A 21,926-nucleotide genomic window follows, 5' to 3' on the forward strand; every position below is an offset into this window, starting at 1 on the left:
TGAGTAATGTTGGCACCCAGTTCTTCTGACTGAGTTGATGAATGATAGTAAGATGAGGATTGCTAGAGGAGAAACAAGTTTTGAAGGGAATGATAAGTGTTTACTATTAAACATTATGAGTTTGGTTTTAAAAACGAGATAGTTCAGACACATTAGTTTTCCAGTGGAGATTTGTCACAGACAATGGAATATAACGATCTAAAATTGAAAAATTTAACAGGCTGAGGATGCAGCATATTTTTAATGAGTGAAGCCATGATCACTGTGAATGAGCTTTCCTGGAGAACACTTTTAGAAAGTAAAGAATCCCTACGGAACCCTGAAGATGTGACAACATTCAAAGGGCAGGCAAAGGAAAAGGAATCTGAAAAGAATAGGCCAAAAGGTAAGAGGAGAGATAGGCTAATAAAATTAAGTTTACCCAGGACCAGCAGATGGCATAATGGTTATGTAGCTGGACTGCCACGTGGCCGACTGTGTTTCAAGTCCCAGACCTGGTGACTTGAGACTCACTCAGGGCACATGAGCATGTGTGCCCCAAATCCCAAGAGAACAATGGAGGAGAAGGGATTGCAGCATGGTCATCTCCGCTCAGGGGTAATCTCTCATTTTCTGTCTCTCTTTGTATCTTCAGTGAGCACCTTTGTCCTATAGCAAAAATCTCTCTCTAAAAAAATAATAATACTACACTATTAATAGGACAAGATACTGTAACCTCAAATCTAATCTAGTCACACACAGGATTAATGTTATTACTATATCTCAGGATTAAAGAATTAATGTATTAACATCAATGTCAGTATAATCTCAAATTTACCTGTAATAAATGCAATTCTTCCCAACCACTCTTTCGTTTCCCGGGACTATGAACCTGTCTTGTTTTTCCACGGAACCTGGTGTTTTTCCCCCCGTACCTGCTCATGGCTGCCTTCTCTGAATTTCCCATTCCGGTGTAGCTATCTTGAACACTTTCTCCACTGCTGCTCTCATCATCAGGCTCAATGTTGACATTTCTCAGTTCCATGGGATCCATTTGAGTTGTCAGCGCTTTCTTGTCCACACACAAGCTCCTTCAGTGTAAATAATATACTGTACCTTCAGCTTAAGGCTCTTCCACTCTGTATTGATGTTCAGAACACTCCGTTCTGCAAACGGAACACCAAATAAATCATTATCATTTTCTTTAAATGAGATAAATGAATATGAATTAACTACCTTGTGAAGTGTCTCTGTAAAGCATGGAAAGGAAGTAAACTCCGGAAATCTTTACATTAGGGTGTTCTAAAAGGTTCTTTTATATAATAGAAAAAAGGAAAAGAATGGAACAAATGAAGGAAAATTATTAATAACTGCTAAACCAGCAGATATTTATCGATTATCAATGTAGAATGAACATGGCTGGGGCTTTGCTAGTTATATGGGAAGAAAAAGAATGCAGTTTTACATTATACAATTTTAAAGAATTTAAGTTTCAATACAGTTTTAAATGTTACGGTATTATATGATTTTTTAAATGGAAAACAAAAGCAAATTATTGAAAAAGGAAGATCTTCCAAGGCAAAATCTACCAATGTCTCTACCAGCAATAACTAGAAAGAAGATTACATGTTTCAATTTATTTATCCATAAAAATAAACACCACCAAAATGATTGATGATATGCAGCACAGGATCACCCACAACTTAGGTAGCTGTAAGGTTATTCCCATTTTCTGGTGATGAAAATTTAATCGCTAATGCTAAAATAAAATCTATAATAAATGTAAAAGTTGGCATAATAAGCATTCCCAAATGTCTAATTTATACATCAGTGCAGGTTGAAATGAAACTGCTATATCCAACCTTTGCTGTAGCACACCTACCACCAAACCTGTTGGAAATAAAGATTTTCTTGTTCTTTAAAAAAAAAAAATATATATATATACACACACACACACACACATATATATATATATATATATATACACGTGTGTGTCCGTGTGTGTATGCATGTGTCTGTCTGTGTGTGTGTATGTATTTACACAGCACAGGATAGGATCAAGCTTAGAAAGTCACTTTCTATGTACTTGGATCCTGAAGCCCAAGTTGAGAAAAATAACAAGGGGAACATAGATTTACCTTTGAGTCAGCATCAGTCACCATGTATATCAAATGAAAATGGATTTCAGCAGCAAAGATATCCAGCTTTCATGCTCTGCTCTGCCTTTAATTCACTAGATCTCAGCACAAGTCATTCACATTTTTTGGATCTCACTTTTTCCAATTGTAAAATGAAAAAGTGTGGACTGGCATTATGTTTTTTAAAAATGTCATGAATCCACTGTATGTTGTTGAAAGAATTTCTCCTGAAATTTTTACTATTAGATTCCTTCAATTATTGTTGAACCATTATATTGGGAGAAACATTTTCATGCTTGAAAATGTGGTTCTGAAAATTTCACTATATATTGATGGGGAAATTCTAAGATAATTAAAAAAAAAACTAATGTAAAAAATTCTCTAGAATTCATGAACTCCACAAATCCCCTAACACAAAACTACCACATGGGAATATTTCTATGATCCAGTAACATGGCAGTACACCTATGGAAAGCAACTCGTACTTCAGATTACAACCCCAAATTATAAAAGTTATAAAACACACACTGGAATTCACTTGTATGTGTCTATAGGCACCAGAAATGGTAAGATTTACAATTGAGGAAATACAAATAACCACACAATTTAAAAAGGACTTTTAAGATCCTCTCAACTCCGCAAAAGCTCTAGGTGCACCATGGCCTAATCGGGCACCCAGCACGCACTCTGAGGGGGCGGCCAAGGAAGAGCCCAGGAGGAGATTGGGAGATTTTTGGCTAAACCTGCTCCTGTAAAAGTGTAGACGAAACCAAAAAAGCCAGCAGGGAAGGATAAATCTTTAGGCAAAAGAGTGCAAACAAAAGGGAAAAGGGAAGCAAAGGGGAAACAGGTTGTAGTGGCCAACCAAGACACTAAGGAAGATTTACCTGCAGAAAATGGAGAAACTAAAAATGAGGAGAGTCCACCCTCTGATGAGGCAGGCAAGAAATTAGCCAAATCTGAGTAATGTCATATATCACGTCTTATCAATGATCTCTGTCTTCCTTCTTGTACAACCCAGAGGAATATTTTTATCAACTATTTTGTAAATGCAAGTGTTTTAGTAGCTCTTGAAACATTTTTAAGGAGAGAATCCCACCTCATCCATTTTTTTAAGTGTAAATGCTTTCTTTTAAGGAGCGAAATCATTTACGGGTTGTTTATTTTTTAATACAACCAGAAAATAGTGGGATATTGACTTACAGGAGGCTTTGACTCTCTTGTGTGCCAGCTTAACATTCATAGGTGGTGGCCGGTGGGTAGTTTTTATATCCTAAATACAAAGCATACTAAATGGCAGTTTGGAGTCACAGTCATGCATTTAATGTGTCTTGAGTATTTTAAATTAACTTCTATTATATTTTTTAGTAGTATTGTTTCCTAAAGAAAACCACTCTTTGATTGTAACTCTCCCTGTCAGAATTGTGTGCACTCTGTAACATCTTTGGTGGTGGTAGCCCAGTTTTCCTAATAATTTTGTTAATGTGCTGTGAAAGATTGGAAACTTGAAGTATGTAGTGTGTATGATACTACTAAATTGTGATTTGGTGGGACTTACATAACAGCTTTCAACATCAGAAGACAGTGGTTCTTGATATCCTCTTAAGGAAAATTTACCTACAAATTTGAAGCTGGAATGTCACTGGACTAACTTAAAAAGAATCAATATACTTGGCTTTTTAAATTTTTGGTATGTATGCTAAGAATTGAGTACAAATTGAAATGTCTGTACTGATCCTTGACACAACCAATAAATCTTGATTATAGAAGAAAAACAAGAACTTTTAAATTAATATAATTACAAGTAGTAAAAGATTCAAAATAAGAAACTAGGATTTGTAGAACAAGAAGAACAGGTTACTTTTGAAAACAGCTAGAAACGGAATTTTTAAAACAAAACCTACAGTCATTAAAGAAAGAAAACTCAACTGAGGGTAGGGTTATAAAAATTGAAGACAGAGTTGTGGAAATCACTCAAATTACATCACAAAGAAAGAAAGAAATCAATGAGACTGGTTCCTGTCCTGTGACCACGGCAACTGGATCCCACATAACCTACTGTGAAATTTGTCTCAGACCCTATGGCTTAAAAGAGATGCTAGGTGCATATGTGTGTATGGCCAAATCCTGAAAGGAGGTAGCAATGGAACAGAAGGGATTGTGGCATGACCATGACCCATGGAGTGTGATTTATGGTTCTCTCTCTCTCTCCCTCATCTCTTTCAACAAGTACATATGACGTTTAGAGGGAAAAAAAAAATAAAATAATAAAAAAGAGAAGTTAAAATACATGGGGGAGGGACATGAATAAGAAATTCAAACATACTTGAATATTCTAATAGAAGAAAATAGTGAGACTAGGGAGGAATCAAATATAATGCAATAACAGCATAGAATTGTTCAGAATTGGAGACAATTATCCTCAGGATTTAAAAAGCAGTGTTTCCAGCAAAAGAAATACAAGTATCTATTCATTAATACAAGGCAGTCTAAGTGTATAGCATAAAAGATGAAGAGAAAAGCTTAAAAGCTACTAGAAAGAATAGACAATGTTCATTTTGATTAAAAAAATAGTGAAGTGCATTCCTGTTGGGTAAATTCATTTTACAAACTGTAGTGATGTACAGTGATGTATAAAATAAATTTAAAAAATAGAAACTCATATTAAATAAGCACAAGATTTCCCTTACCCATCACATAGTACCCGTCTTATTTCTCAGTAGCAACCACTTATGACAGTTTCTGTTTTTAGTTTTTCATTTTAAGTTAGCCTCTAAATAGTTCACTAGAATTTTCATAAATGGGTTTATCAATCTTTATGAAAGGTAAGGAAATTATCATACTCCTTTTTATCTCTACTCTCTGTTCTAATAATTTCAGATTATAAGATTCTTGTGCAATGTGAAGAATAAGAATATTTTTAAATTGTTTTGTAAAACAATTAAATTTGTCAGAATTTGTCTGTATATTATTTCTAAGCACAGAAAACCAGTAAGTGGCATTACAACATTATGATTACATAAATAGTATGCCTGGAAGAATCTAATGGCTTATTGGACTACATAATAGACGAAGTATAATCCTATATTACCAAAACTTTAACAACAAACTTTCCATGTTCTTTTACTTTCTCAATGGCTTCTTCCTCCACCTCCCAGATCTTACTCAGCTACTAATGTTTCTCAGATGCTATTCCATGTTTGTTCTTCATTTTACATTATGCTGAACTATCAGCTTGAATTACTTTTCTTTTTCTTCCACACATGCACTCATGTTTGTAAACAGAATTTCTGAGTTATTTTTATACTGGAAAATATCTTTATTTTGCCTTCAAACTTTGCCAATTGTTTGAATTCTAGATTCATAATAATTTTCCATCACATTTGGAGACATTCCTCTCTTGGCTTCCAGCTTCCACTGATAAGTCTGATTCTCACTTCTTTGTAGATAACATTTTTTTAAAGAATTTTAAAGTTTTTCCTTATTTTTACCTGAAATTTCACCAGGATGTGAGTAGACATGAGCAACTTTTAAATTCATCTTTCACAGCATATGAAGAACCATTCAATCAAAAGACTGTATCTTTCTTCTGATAGAAAACATGTTCTACTATTTAAAGCAATTTGTTTTCCTATTTACTCCTTCTGAAATTCTTATTAGTCAGGTATTAGGCCTCTTAATTCATATTGCAAACATTTTCTCTTATTTTTTATCCTTTTATCTTACTGCTGAATGTTCAGGGATATTTCCTCAATGTCACATCCAAAATAACAAATTTATCTTCAGCTATATCTACTTTACTTTTCAACCTGTTAACTGGTAATTTTTCTTAATCATAGTTTCAATTTCTAATAATTCGTTCTTATCCTCTTTATCTTTCTTCATACTTCCTTTCTTATTGTTTTATGGATGCAAATCTTTTTAAAAAATTCCTTTTATTCCCTAAATTATGCATTTATTCTGGTGTGTGTTATTCTCTTTGCTCATCTTTGTCCTTTTCTTTTTCATGCTGCTGACTTTCCTTAAGTTCTTAGAGATTCTGGGTTGTCTGTTCATATTTATAAATAAAGAAATATATTGGTTAAACAGCTGGTACTTCAGGGTTCTCTGAAATTGTGTAAGTTTGTTTCACTGACAACCTACTCTCATAGGTTCTATGTAAGAGGGTCCTCTGCAGCTCAACTGTGTAAACAACATCCTAGGGGATCACACTTCCAAACATTGCTACCACTCTAACAGAGGTTATTCTGGGAAAGAAATACTTTAATGTATTTTACTCTTGGTGGAGCTTCCATCATGCCTGCTGGTTACGCCTTGTCATCTGCTTTGGTAACTCTAATACTTTTTCTAGAGTCCTTCCTCAAGTTTTCTTCAGGTTATTACTGCTTTATTCTATGGGCGAAAATGACAGTCGAAAAAGACCATCATGTCTTCAGGAAGTTCCTGAATTTCTTGGTGATTTTGGCAGCTGGTAGCATATGATCCAGGCCTCCTCTTTGTATATGTTGAATTAGCTTAGAGATTCTACAGGGCTCCCTCTGAAAAAAAAAAAAAAGCACACTTATCCTTGTTCCTTTTCTAGTTCTCAGAATTTCCAACACTATCTGCTTTCTGGCTTCAAGGAATTCTTAAAATTTGTTTATTAATGGCAATATTATTTCACTTTTGAGGTTTTGTCTTTTAAAAAATACCATTTTATTTGAAGTTTTATTGTTCGATTTCTTTGAGACTAGATCCTAACCCCCTGTTACAGCCTACTCCCAATACATCATATACTGAGATGATTTATTTTCTGTCATTGACTAGATTAAGAGATGAGCAGATTCTGGTAAAACATTATTTCTGTGAGACGTTTCTGGAAGAGAGTAGCATTTGAATCAGTAGACCAAGTAAAGAAAATTGCCCTGATCAGTGTGTGGGGGCCTCATGTAAGCTGTTAAAGGTCTGAAGAGAACAAAAAGGTAGAGGAAAGACAAACTTACTCTCTCTCCCTGAGCTGAGACATCCATTTTTTCTTGGCCTCAGATGTTGGAGATCCTGGTTCTTGAGCCTCTGAACCCTAGGACCAATACTAGCAGCCCTATGTTCCTCAGGCCTTTGGCCTCATTAAATTACACCACCAGCTCTCCTGGTTGTTCAGCTTGCAGACAGCATGTAGTAGGGTCTTCTTCTGAGTCTCTATAATCATGTAAGCCAAGTCTCGTAACAAATGTTGGCTTACATCTATAACTACATATCTATCCTCTCTATCTACATTCTAGCATCTCCTATTGATTCTGTTTTTCTGGAAACTCTAATACATATACTAAAAACTAATACATATACTAAAAACTGCTCAGGTTAGATATTTGGCTGTTTTTCCTCAGAACTCCAATTCCATGTGTCCAGTGGCCTGACCAACACTTCCATATCTCAAAAGCGGTTTATATTCCATGTGTCCAAAATCTAATTTATGAGTTCCTGCTTCTTCCATTTTTTCTTATCCAAAGAATGTTATCACCATTTATCCAGTTATTCAAGTGAGAAGCATAAGAACTTGCGGTCTAAATGTTTCTTTATTACCTACCATATTTAAGGCTGGTTGATCTTACAACAAATCAAATTATTTCTCAAATTAGTTTACCTCTTTGCATTTCTTCCACCAACACTCTTGTCCAAGCTACCATTATTTCTTATACCCTTGTCTACTATAACAATCTCCTAACTGATCCTTTTTTTTTTTTCAAAGAGATATTTTTTATAGGGCACATGTGCTCGCCAGAGAGACAGAGAGACAGAAAGTGAGAAATCATCCCCTGGGGGAATGGCCATGCCACAATTCCTTCTCCATTCTTTTCTTGGGATTTTGGGCATGCATGCACATACACCTAGTGTGAGTTTTAAACCTCTGGGTCCGGGACTTGAACCATGGTTGACCACATGGGAGTCCAACTATGAAACCATTGCGCCATCTGTTGGTCCCCTACTCGATGTTCTTCAATGCTTTCTTGCCTTCCCTAAACATTGTCCCCCATTCATTCTAGCCAGAATGATCTTTAAAGCAAAACATTGTGTATCATTTCTTTGCTTAAAACCCTTTTGTACCTTCCCTTTACTCTTAAGATAAAGTCCAATATTCTCAAAATGCTAAAAGTTTCTACACATTCCACAAACTTGGTTTCATATATTTCCATACCGTGTTCTTTACCACCTCAGGCCACTTGCGCATGCAAGTCCCAGCGATTGGAAAGGTCTACCCCGCCCCTATTGACTTGCATGCTTAGTCCCTCTGGGGGTTACTGAAGTGTCCGTTATGCAATCCAACTTGGTCTGAGGGATAAGTAAAGCTCTCTCTGAGGGAAGAACATTGTGGCTTGACCTTTGTTGCCATAAGTATATATGTCTGAATCTTGGGAGCTTTAGTTAAAGTCTATTTCATTTTGCTCTTATTCATAGGAACCTCACTGATTTCATTCATATTAAGTCATGCTAGTCCTGGGGGCAAAAAATGATCGAATACTCATATGACAGCCTGGTGCTGTTTTAACTCATTTAATCTTCACAAAAGCCCTATTAGGTAGTTCTAGTTTTAGGATTGTTCCTATTTTACAGATGAGGTAATGGAGGCACAGGTGGTGTAGTCCCCATGCTCTACAGCCTCTCAATTGCTGTCTCCATTATAGAGAACTAGAGCCCGGACAGGGAATAAGAACTCCGGCTTTAGTGAGAAATGGAAGTGAGCATAATTGTGGCCAACTTCATTAACTTCTGCTTTTCCATCTTCTGCAAAATGAAGGCAAGATCATTTAATGCAAATCAGTATTTTGAGGGTTTATGGATATCAAATTTTGGCAAATAACAGGCCCTCAATTAATTTAAATCTTTTTCTCCTCTTCTAATAATCAGAAATTATTGATGCCTTTATCTGCATACCGATGTGTAATACATCTGCATGTATTTCACTTTATCTTAGATACTTTAAAAGGGGAATTTACAGTCTCAAAACTATCACAAATATTGAAAGCAAGGTAGGCATCCTTTCACAAATAAGGAAATTAAGATTTAATTTTATGCTATTTTTTCATATATAAAATATTTATTCAATCCTCTTTTGAAAGTAATATATCCCATGAAATACAAAATAGAGGTTTGAGACCTTAGCCCCTCATTTAAATTTTGGCCTGGGCTAAGAGAAATTGTCTCATAAAAGTTGGAACACATTCATTTTCATAGTCATTTCTTAAACTCTGAAGATTCCATTACTAATCTACTTTAAGGAAATAATGGTTGAAATAATTATAACTTTAAAATAATTAGAACATAATGAGTTAGTAAATAGTCTAAATCACTTGCCTATAGCACAGAGTACCTTGAAGCATTTAGACTACATCATAATTGCTAACCTTTAATCATATGATTATTCACATGCTTATACTTCAGTGTGGAAGTGTTTTACAGTGGTATTTATTAATTCACTCAATAAATATTGAGAATGTGACACGAGCCAGAAACTATGAAAAACACAGAGAATGAATAGAACAGAATCCCTGTACTTGAAGAACTCAGCTTACTAGAACAGTTGGATTTTTGGAAAAAGTATTATAGTTCAATTAACATTTATACTTTTGTCTCTAAAAAAAATATTTTCAACAAATCAAGGAATCATCTCATGGGTAGGATAAGAAAAAAAGATGCTGGCAAACACCATGTTTGAAAAATACAATTTTCATAGGCATAAATTCTTCTGCTGCTCCCCGTCGCAGGACATGGGACTCTCATTTACTCAACTGCTCACTAGAGCGATCTGGGCATTGGGCTTGACATCTCCCATGCTCTTCACCTCCACACTCATATCCAACCTCTCATCTAGGCCTATCAGTTCTTTTTGCCAACGTGTATTTAAAATGTTCACTATCTCCATGGCCACTGCTATTCCAAATGATGACCCTACCACAGGCCCTACAGTAATTTTCTCATTGTCCTTTAGATTAAAGTTGAATTTCCAAATATGCTGCAAGGCCCCATATACTTTATCCCAAGCACAGCGCTTTAGTTCCAAGTTAAGTTACTCTTCCTCTTACTCACTGAATAATCTGGGGGCTTCTTTGACTTCTCCATTGCTACCTCAAGACCTTTTAAGGTGCTGTCCCCTCTTTCTGAAGTGCCCTTTCCCACATTCTTAACCCAGGTGCCTGCCAATGTTAGCTAAAACCACCTAAAATTCTTTAAATGCCACATGGTCAGAGAAGCCATCCCTGGCCCTTACATCTAAACAAGATCCTCATCATATGCTCTCATAGAATGCTCTTTTTTTCCTCATAGTATTTATCATACTTTGTGCTTACTTTTTTGTTGTTTGTTTGTTTGTTACAGGGAATATACACTCCCTGGACAGAGGCAGAGGGAAAGAAAAAAAGAGAGGGTGAAAAACCAGCCCCGAGGGGGTTAGCCACATTGTAATCCTTCTTCTCCATCCTCCTCTTGGGATTTTGGGCACACAGGCACCCAGCACCACATGTTTTTCAAGGTGCTGGGCCCAAAACTCAACCCACACAGTTGGCCAGGTGGAATCCAGTCACCTTAACCACCATGCCACTGGCTGGCCTTATACTTATATTTTTAGTTGTGATTATTGGATAAATAGCTATCTCCCTAACTAAACAGAGTATCTCATGAGGATGGGAGCAGTGCTATTTGTAGACTACATATTCCTAGTACATAGTGCTTGATATTATATCCTTTTTTTCTTTTTTAATTTTCCAGAGAGTGCATGCACTCACCAGAAAGAGACAGAGAGAGAGAAAAGAGAGAGAGAGAAAGGGAGAAAGTGAGAGAGCACCATGTCCATGGAAAATGGTCAGTCCCTTCTTCTCTATTTCTCCCTCCTTTCAGGACTTGGGGTAACACTGGGACTTAAACCATATGGTCTTGGTTGTATGGAATCGAGCCACCTTATCCACCTGTTCATGGGCTGGTCCCTTGATTATATTCTATTAAGTACAACACAATGATATTTTTCATATTATCTCCACTATAGATACAGGTATGCTTTCTGTTATAGTTTTTTTTTATTATTATCATTAGGATTATCTAAATCTTCCATGACAGACACTAACAAAGATGAGAGAGAGAGAAAGAGAGAGAAGCCCCTCCAACAGGGTCCTCACACCACAATCCACCCCTAGTTTTGCCAGTCCAAATCACAGGCTGCATGCATGCCTGGCGTGTGCAGAGAAACTTCAGGACACAAACCTGGCACCCTCCCTTGTGGGTCCAGAATTGCACAGTGTTGCATCACCATTGGGCCACCAATCTGATCCCCTTGTTACAGTTTTATCCGTTAATATTTCAAAATGAAATGGAATGTTCACCTCTGGTTACTAAGAGGGAAAAAAACAGCTTTGCCACATAAAGAATGTTCAAAATGTTTCTAAAAGAAGAATCAAATTTGGCTTGATAGAACTTTCTGCTGTCTGGTCTTTCTCCTCACTGAAGTTAAGATTCTCTGTGATACACAGAGGTCTTGAAGAAATAGATCAGATAGGCCCAGGCAGTGTTCAACTGCACTCACTGCTAATTCAATTCACTCACTCATGAAGATACAAAATCAGAAGTTGAAACAAAAGTACTTAACATATTATCACATTGGAAGACATCCAGTTAAAATCATGCAATTTTTGCTTTGTAAAAATAAAAATAAATATCTAAATGTCTTAAGTAGGTGGTCCCTTATACACATATTCTAGTTATTAAACATTTAATATCATTTTGAATATATATCTAAAAAGCCCAGGATGGAATATTCTTGAAATAATCAATTTCTTACATTTTACTTCTGTGGTTCAACTTGAAAGAAAGACATCAAATCTGGAAAGCAAAATTGTCCTTGAGTCAGGAAGCAGAAGTCATGGCCTTCCCTGGTTACTGCAAACATTTATTTTACCTGATAAGTGAAAGTGAAGAGGGAGCTAACATTGTCAGAGCAGATTTCTCACCACTGCGGTCTAGCTTGTCTTTATTCCAGGCCATGACTGACAAATCCACTCTGAAATCTAGATTTAGGTACAGAGAGCCCCGCATGTCTTTTACCCTGTGATTGGGCACATCAATGGCAACCGGCCATGCAACTTCTCAAAAGTCAAATTATCTTGTATTCAAGGAATGAGTTTAAACACCCAAAATGCATATCAGATATATGAATACAGTTTGGATAAAACCAATCTGATATTACATTAAATTCTCTTAATTTCCCCAGTGATGTCATCCAGTTACACTTAGTGAGATGGCTTATAAGTCTATGTCATGATTTCTCACATAAATTAGTTTCCATAAAAGCATTTGGTCTGAGATAATGCTTAGAAAAAAAAAGAAAGAAACAAAACTACTGGGCCAGTTGGTGATGTGGAGATTAAGACAGCTAGACAGCTGGATCCCACAGTCCTGGACCTGGTGGCTTGAAAAACATACTGAGCATGTGTTCATGTGTGCCCAAATCCCAAGAGGACAATGGAGGAAAAGAGGTTGTCACAAGGTGATTTCTTACTTTCTCTCTCTCTCTCTCTCTCTCTTTCTCTTTGGAGAGTACATGTATCCTATAACAGAAACTAAAAAAAGAAAAAAAAAACTTAAAAGAAAGAAAGAAAGAAAAGAAACTGCCAATTACAACGAACCTGTACTTACTTGATTACTTCCTATTGTTGGTGCTAATATTTTAGCATTTACATTTCTTTTCTGTACTGAGGCACAGCTTAGAAATAATATCTAGGAAGAACTAGAAAAGTTCAAATAAGTAAATCTATGCTGAGAGCTTGTCCCTTTGCTAAAAATATTACATGTTTGCTAATATAAGAATTAAAGTGGCCATTTGATGAAGAATAAAGGACTATTCATAACATCTGAATATGCTATTTTGTTTACAGGCTTCCTAACTCTGTTCACAGAAAAACATTAATTCGCTAGCCATCTTAAATTTTGATTTACATTTTCCCAAATATCAGTTAGTTTCCAGAAGGTACAGGGATACATAGCATATAATAAACCCTTTATGCCACACATTTTAGTACATGATACTTAATAACCTGTCATGAATTGTGGAGAAAATCATTTCCAAAATATCTACATTTTATATAATAGACCATCCCCAGAGTACTTTTTTCTTCTTCTGAAAATAAATTATTTTCTTTTTCTTTAAATTAGCTTATTTACAAAAACAAACCAAAAAAATCCTTCAATAACCCATAAAGGACATTATATAACATGGTTAATGAAAGTGCCAAGAGTTTAGCAATGAAAACTACATTTTTCAGAGCATAAATGTTGCTAATATAGGAGTATAAATGTACTTCCCAAAATATCACAGAATGTTATTTAAACACAAATCTACACAACTAAATGATTCAAATTGTAAAATAAATGTCTATGTTGTCTAGAACATATTCCTAAATTTCATTAGTTTGTCAAAAATAAAACTTCTTTTAGTCAAGTGTCCAGGAATGTGAATATATCATCAGTTCAAATAGTTTTCCACTGAATTATAAAACACTCGTAGTTTTGCTATATAGCCTAGGAATTTAACATGTTTGTAAGATGCACAAGATACAGGGTACTTAAATCTATTGGGAACTCCCTCCTCAGCAGTTCTGATTAAGGAAGTTGAAAGAATCATCTCTACTTTTAGATAATTCATTGAAATCTTTCAAAATTTAAAGCTGTGCTTATATTCTATTTAATTTCCCAGTTTCTTCTACTATCTTTGCTCTAAAAATACTTCTTTATTAAAATGATCAACTAATAAGATAAGGTAAGACACTTTTTTCTTTTTCATTTGATGATGGTTCAGCCCAAACCGTTAGCCATTCACATCGCTGAACTCATGGCATTCCTTCTTAGATGGTCTGTTTATATAAGATCTGTTTGTTTTATTCTCAAGATAAAGAAAAATCTTTACTAGTATAGCATTAAAAGTGCATTTCTAAAACTTTATATTTTTTCTTACGACAAATGATATCTATCTTCATTATATTCAGTGGTTAGCCAGAAAACATAAATAACTAAACACTTGTTTTCTAACATTTTTGCAATGCTTCTCTTTCCTGTTATCTGTTGTCATAATTTTGTACTCCAACCTAAAATTATCTGCAAAAGAAAACTGCAGTCAGAGTTCGGGTAAATAATCTTCATGTCTGACATTGTATTGAATTGATCTTTACTAAAACAAGAAAAAAGTTACTCAAGCAGTGTTTTCAAACATTTTAATTTATAATGAATAAGCAATCAACACAATAAAAAGAAAAAAGTAAGCATTTTTTAACACAGAAAATATGTATGCCAAAGTAACTGTACCTTATTTTATTTATCCAGTCCAGTGTAGTCTTTCCTAAATTGTTGGGAATGGCCAACCCTGCAACAGAGTTGACTTTTATGAACCTTTGAGGATCTAGACAATGATTTAAAGACTAGTGGGAGTGAACGAGACAAGCCAATCAACATCATCACCTCGTCCCAACAACTCCCTCAGTTCAATTTGCGTCAGCTCTTAGGAAAAAAAAAAAAGACAGAGAGAGAGAAGCCAAATCAGTTTACTGTTGTACATTTGGATTAAACATCAGTTTCACCAATTTCTATTTGCTTTTAGAACTTTGGCTTTTATGCCAGAAAATACTTAATGAAAGTTTTACCTTGATTGGTAACATTGTGTATCAAGACTCTACACGTTGGTTGACTGAAAATTTAGAAATGTTCATTTTTCAAACAGTTTATATGACAGTATGACAATAATAGTTATGAGGTCAGATTATTTAACAGAATATCATCTAAATGTATAGAAAATACTGGTTTCATAGTCGGAGAGTTGTATTTTCTTTTGAATTGTCGATCTACTTAGAGGAAATCTACAGAAGAACAAATGATTCTCAATATAATCAAAGCAACCTGAGGTTGGAAATCATAGGCCCTTACCTGCCACAACTATGACTCCAAAAGCAGTTTGCTGAGTAAGAAAAAGTCAGCTTCGGCATTTTTAAAGACTCTTACATTTTCCCTCTTAAAAATACTTTATTTAGTTCCTCACATGTCAGAGGAAGAGTTAAGATGTGTTGGAACATAATTTATTTTTTCTGTTATAAAATGTATATGCTAGAGATTATTCTGAAAGTGAAGCAAGAGTAGATTAGAAAGCAATTCATATTTAAGGGTTCTTTGCCTTTTAAATATTTATAACATGAACAAACTGTCTGATAACCAATCAAAAACAATGGCAGATTACAACAGCAGTGTCAATTCCTATTTCCATTAAAAAAAAAAAAACTAAACATTGTTCTTTGAGTAAAAATTCTTAAGTTGATGCAAGACATTAAACATTAAACAAACTGTCTAGTTACCCATTTCTCTTTTCTTTTTCAAATACGCCCACTTGGTCTATTAACTTCAGTATGGCATATTTACTTTCATTTCCCTCTTAGTGTGCTCTCTACTTTTCAGTTACCCCATGGTTTTGTTTTCTATCAGATGAGAACTATTGTGACCTAGAGGAAAAATATATATATTTTTTTAATTTGCTAGAAGGTGCATACATTTACTGGAGAGAGATACAGAGAAAGAAACAGGGAAGATGAGAAAGTACTCTTCCCCCTCATCTCCACCATGGGACATGGTCACACCACAATCCCTTCCCCTCCATTTTTCTTCTTTTCTGAATTTAAGTATCCACACACCGGCACGCAATGTCTTTCTCAAGGCACTGGGTCTGGAATTTGAATCATGTAGTAGCTCATGTGGGATTCAGTTTCCTTAACCACCAGATCACTGGTTAGCCCATGAATTTTTATTTTAGGGACCTATAAAACACATTTCTCACTGTTTTTATCTTTTTTTAATTCATTTTTTTTTAGAGATTTTTACTGTAAGACGTGTGCACTCGTCAGAGAAACAAAGAGACAGAAAGCAAGAAATCACCTCCCCAGGGAGGATGGCCACACCACAATCTCCTCTCCTCCATTCTCCTCTCAGGATCTTGGACACGCAGGCACACACACCCAGAGGGAGTTTAAGTCACCAGGTCCAGGACTCAAACCACAGTCGACTACATGGGAGTCCAGTGACATAGCCATTACACCAACTGCTGGTCCCAACTGTTTTTGTCATTTAATTGTGGTCTTTCCACCTTAAGATTTCTGTTTGCAAAGTTGCCAGATGAGTATAAGATTAAGTAAGCAAAGCCTGCAATAACTGTTAGAAAATTAAATACTTCTATCCTGATATAATTCCACTTTATAAAAGGTCAACTGAACAAGTTGAAAGAACTTCAAAATGTGAATTTTTATACTATAATATCTTCATGTAAAATAGGATGGAGAAAAATGTATAAATTCTTTAAAAACTTAAAGTTTTACCTCCCTTAAAATTTTAAGCTTTCAGGGTGTTGGATGCCCACATGGCTCACCACAGTTCGAGTTCTAGACCTGGAGGCCTGAAAAATCACACCTGGCATATGTGCATGCATGCCCAAAATTGTGAAAGGATAGTGAAGGAGAAGAGATTGTGGTATGGCCATCCCCTCTTGCGGGTTATTTCTCACTTTCCTTCTCACTCTCTCTCTCTCTTTCTAACAAGTAACAAACCTTATGTTAAAAACCTTTTAAAAAAGAAAGAAATTTAAGCTTCGTCTTCCTTATAATTCTGCTCTTCTTCAAGTATTTTAAATATAGTAAATTAGCATATTGGATTAAAATGAAAACACACTCTATGTGAGACTCTGTGAAGGATCTTATATTTCTTTAGAACCTACTCTATATACAAATATTCTTATAAAACTTTCTAATATTGACTTAAATATAAAATATCCACATATAACAAATTTGGTGAAAGTAAAATAGATTAAAATAACTAAGGAACTGGTTTGCTGCTTGACTTTTTTCCCTAGATTGTTTGACAGGTTTAGACATTGCCAAAATTAAGGAAGAAATGTGTGGTCTGTTATTGACAAAACTCACAGAAACTTTCTTTTCTTAAGAACAACACAGACTTAAAAAAAAAAAAATGTCTGGGACCAGCAGTTAGCATAATGGCTATGTCAATGGACTCCCATATAGTCGACTGTGGTTCGAGTCCCGGAGCTGGTGGCTTAAACTCACACTGGGTGCATGTGCGTGCGTATCCAAGATCCAGAGAAGAGAATAGAGGAGAAGGGATTATGGCGTGGCCATCCCCTCTGAGGGATGATTTCTCGCTTTCTGTTTCTCTGTCTTCTCTCTCTGTCTTTTTGGCGAGCACACATGCCCTATAGCAAAAACCTCTAAGAAAAAAAAAGAACAACACAGACTTAAACATTATACTTTAATGTTCTGTGTATTCATCAAAATCATACCACAATATAATTTCATATGTATTTAGTAACAGATTTAAGTTGTTTGGGTTTTTAAACCATGACAAATGCAATGTATTTACTTAGACCCTGATTCAGTTCAAGTATCATTATAGAAAGAGGTCATGGACCAGACTATGTATAGAATTTAAAAACTGAATAAAATGAAAATATGTAGATTGTAAATAATGAGGCAAGTCTGGGCAATGAGATAACAAATACTTCAACTGGTTCTTCATGTAAGAAATTCAACAAGTGCTACCATGAACATGTAGATAACACTTGGTCTGTGTGCATAAGGGTTGGGGCTAGGGGTTAGATATGTCCACATAAAGGGACACTTGGCTTCCCAGACCATAACATACTTAGTGTTAGCAGAATTGCCCAGTATGTGCCAAGCAGAACTGTACAGAGTGCTCAACGACTCCCGAAAATGAGGAGTCCTCAGGGACTGAGGCCACCCAAGAATGTTTCAGAGAACCCAGGACCTACGCAGGATAAACCCATGAACCTTGACAGTGATGCACCTTTATCGTCTTACGAGTCTGTGAGAGATTCCAAAAGGCAGCGAGAAAAGGAAAGGATATCCTGGATGAAAAATGCAGAAATGCTAAAAGCATATTCTGGCAACCATGTGAATCTTTTTGGCTGCAATGGAGACTTTCCAGAGCGACATAAGAGTGGAATGGAATACTCCAGACTGTAAAAGGCATTAAGCCTAGGGAATTCAGACTTTTAGTAATAAGGATCTTAAAAAACTTTTGAAGAAAATGATAAAATAAGCAGGGTAGAGAAACAGGAGGATTATCGGGTAGAGGTGGAGATGAGAATGAGGAGGACAGTGAGGAGGTTGACAGAGTTTGGGTTTGATGGTATTTGTCTATCTGAGATGGAAATGCAGAAGAATCGAACATAAGTCAAGGTCAATGGTAATTTAACTTTTTCTCTTGCATTACTATTTCTTTTTATCACTTTCACTATTTCAAAATACTGTGAATTTTATGTGATCATTTATGAGAAACAAGAAACCTGCAATAATATCTTCATTTTTTCTTCACCTGGAGAACAAGAATACATAGTGATAACTCACCCATTTCAGTACCCTTCCATCAAACTATCAACTTCAAATAGAGAAGCCCCTAGAATACACATTCTAATAAAATGCTACCAATTGAAAGTACAAAATCACTGACTCAAAATAAAGTGATTTTGGTCATATCTATGCATTGAGTTAGAATTTTTTTATTACCCACATTTAGAATCATTAACTATTCCGTTTAAAATTTCTGCTTTCAAAGATGTCCACAAAAAGAAAGTTCCAACTTGATCAAGTTAAACTTAAACAATTTAAAAAAAATTTCTAAGTCAGACTACTGTTTTATAATAATACTGGGAAAGATAGCCTTTTTTCTCATCATGACTGTATCTAAATTTCTCATTTTAGCAATTTCTCATTTTAGCCATAGGACAAAATAACACTTGGAAATAATATATAGTTAAAATAAAATTGGAAATTATACAGAAACAATAATGATTAAAACAATCAAATTACCTAAGTTTTAAGAATTTTGTATTTCTTTTGCTGCTGTATTCACTTGCTTTTCTTTGCAAGTTTTTTGGCAATATCTTTGCAATTTCCCTTTAGGTCATATACTTTTCTTTCTTTCTTTCTTTTTTGCTTCTGTTTCTTTTTAACTTTTCAATAGCACATTGTAATTATGATGCTTTATTTACTAAGAAGAGCTATGTTATAATTTTCAGCCCTTAAGCTCAAAATCTAATAAAGTAGATCAAATCTTAAGACCTCATGTCTGCTGTCATCCTATAGCCAATGTTTATGATTCCAAATATGGACAACATTTACATTAATCTGACTTTTTACAGTAGTGCAGGTAAATGTCTATCTGACTGATCAATTCTTTTCCGAAAAATAGAAGATGCTAACAGAACTGCAATTAAAAACAATAAATCAATTACTTAATTTTATCATAGCATTTACCTTCTGCCTTTCGGTTTTTAGAATTTCAGTGTTAAGAGAAATCTGCAATCTCTTTTGATATCACAGCTTTGTCATTTCAAATTCTTCATCTTATCTCTCTCTTTTATTATGGATAGTTGCAAAAAAGAAAGAAAGAAAAAGAGAAAGAAGAAAATCCACAGAGAACTGTTGTGCAAATTTCCCTAAATTATCCAAATAGCAGAATTCCATGATATCATGAACCATGAAGATGAATAGAACATTGATTTATGAGGGAGGCCTTCAAAATATTTATAATGCATATTATGAAAATAACTGTGCATAGATTTCAAAATGTTTTTACACCAAGATAAAATTAAACTTTAATTCCATCACTTTTTTTAAGAGGGGGTGGGAGATTTTTACTATAGGTGGCGTGCGCTCACCAGAGAGACAGAGATGGAAAGGCAGAAAGTGAGAAATCACCCCCTGGGGATGGCCATCCTGCAATCTCTTCTCCATTCTCCTCTTGGGATCTTGGGCACGCATGCACACAAGCCCAGTGTGTTTCAAGCTTCTGGGTCCGGACTTGAACTGCATTCAGTCATGTGTGAGTGCAGTGACATAACCATTATGGCATCCACTGGTCCCTCCATTCACTTTTTTAAAAATTCTTTTCTTTTTTTGGAGAGGTTTTTGCTATAGGGCATGTGTGCACGCCAGAAAGACAGAGACAGAGAGACAGAAAATGAGAAATCGCCCCCCGGGGGGAACCTCCATTCACTTTTTAAAATCCCCTCTTACTTGTGCTACCACAGGCTGTTTAACACTGTAGAGTGAAGAAAGTTTAGAAGTACAGTTTCATGGTTCTATAACCTCCCCTTATAGAATAGAAAATATAAGAATTAAAGAAGATACAATTAGATATTACCCTCCAAAGTCACGTATCACATTAGCTGCAAACAGAAAAGGTAAGATTATCAATTTTCTACTTTCCTTTTGGCAGAACCTCTCAGATATTCATGGAAATTTGGGCTACTTCTATGTTTTTGTGGCACTGAGTATATTTTTAAAAAGTTGTTTAAAATCAAAACAGGATTATAAAACTGTAGCACATTTGACATATTTCTATTTAACAAAATGGCTCCTACAATGTAAATGACTATTATGAATAGCTCCTTTTGGTCATACCTTAAAAAATCCAAATTTGAGACCCTTCCCTACATAAGCCCCCAAATGGCTTCTCAGCCCAGTCTCCAGCAGAAACCCTGATTCTCCAGTCTAAAAAACCTTCTTGATGATGAAATACAATGACCCATGAGTTCTGAGAAAATAAATTAGTTGAAACATGTCCCTCTCTTCAACCCAGCCTAAACCACCTTTACAGTTATACAATGGAGCATTCTGGAAATGTTTGAATAGTCAACTACAATGTTGCAAAATTAGCAAACAAGTTTGGTGCAGGTTGACAAACTTACAACTTTGCCACACACCTAAATAGAAAAATGATTTTAGCCTTAGCTTACAAAAACAAAAACCAAAAATACCCCAAAAAACAAAAATGCCAAAAATAGAGTTAGAAGACAGTCCATTACGTTAATATTTTGTCTCTGCCTTTTCCTGCATTGAATCAGATACTTCTGGTCCATTTTATTTCTTGATCTCACATTGAAATAACATCACAAATTTGTTCCCAGTCTTCTGCCTATGCAGGTACATTATTATAAAGGTTAACAAGGTCTGTGAGGCTTATGAGTGATTACAACTTAAATAATATACTAAAGTTCTAAATGTTATATTAGAACTGCTTTTTCAAAAGATTCCTATCATTAGAGGATACTTTGAACATCTATATGCTAAGAAACAAGACAATCTGGATGAGATGGACAAATTCCTGGACAAATATAATCTACCAAGAATGAGCCAGGAGGATATAGAAAGTCTGAATAAGCCCATAACAAGCCAGGAGATTGAATCAGTAATAAATAACCTCCCAACAAAGAAAAGCCCTGGCCCTGATGGATTCACCTCTGAATTCTACAAACTTTCAAAGAAGAGTTAACTCCCATTCTGCTTAAGTTATTTCTAAAGATCCAAAAGGGTGAATCTCTCCCGAATTCATTCTATGAAGCCTCTATCACCCTTATCCTTAAAACAGATAAGGACAGGACAAGGAAGAAAAACTATAGACCAATATCTCTGATGAACATAGATGCAAAGATTCTCAACAAGATACTAGAAAATCACATTCAACAACTTATAAAAAAGATTATACACCATGATCAGGTAGGCTTTATTCCAAGAATGCAAGGTTAGTTCAACATACGCAAAACCATAAATGTAATACATCATATCAACAGGAATAAAGATAAAAACCATATGGTCATATCAATTGATGCCGAAAAAGCATTTGATAAGATACAACATCCCTTCATGATCAAGACTCTTAGCAAAATCGGCATAGAAAGGCCGTTTCTCAATACAATAAAAGCCATCTATGAAAAACCCATAG

The 21,926-nt window shown here is 35.2% G+C and overlaps 1 protein-coding gene across 8 annotated transcripts in view; it reads right to left on the reverse strand.

The window, feature by feature from the left end:
- SLC38A4 (solute carrier family 38 member 4) overlaps positions 1 to 21,926 on the reverse strand; it is an 83,247-nt gene that overhangs the window by 32,147 nt on the left and 29,174 nt on the right. For 2 of the 8 annotated variants that reach the window (XM_006168568.3, XM_006168567.3), the window contains exon 2: positions 915 to 1,145. In XM_006168568.3, the coding sequence (XP_006168630.1) occupies positions 915 to 1,033 (119 nt within the window). In that variant the 5' untranslated portion in view covers positions 1,034 to 1,145. Of the gene's footprint in view, positions 1 to 914; positions 1,146 to 5,608; positions 6,356 to 6,394; positions 6,656 to 11,922; positions 11,964 to 12,776; positions 12,868 to 14,438; positions 14,497 to 21,926 lie in introns of those variants that run through there. The other 6 variants (XM_027768315.1, XM_014584196.2, XM_027768316.1 and 3 more) reach the window with 6 other exon arrangements.

The sequence above is a fragment of the Tupaia chinensis genome, unplaced genomic scaffold (assembly GCF_000334495.1).
Source record: "Tupaia chinensis unplaced genomic scaffold, TupChi_1.0 Scaffold145870_1, whole genome shotgun sequence".
NCBI lineage: Eukaryota > Metazoa > Chordata > Mammalia > Scandentia > Tupaiidae > Tupaia > Tupaia belangeri.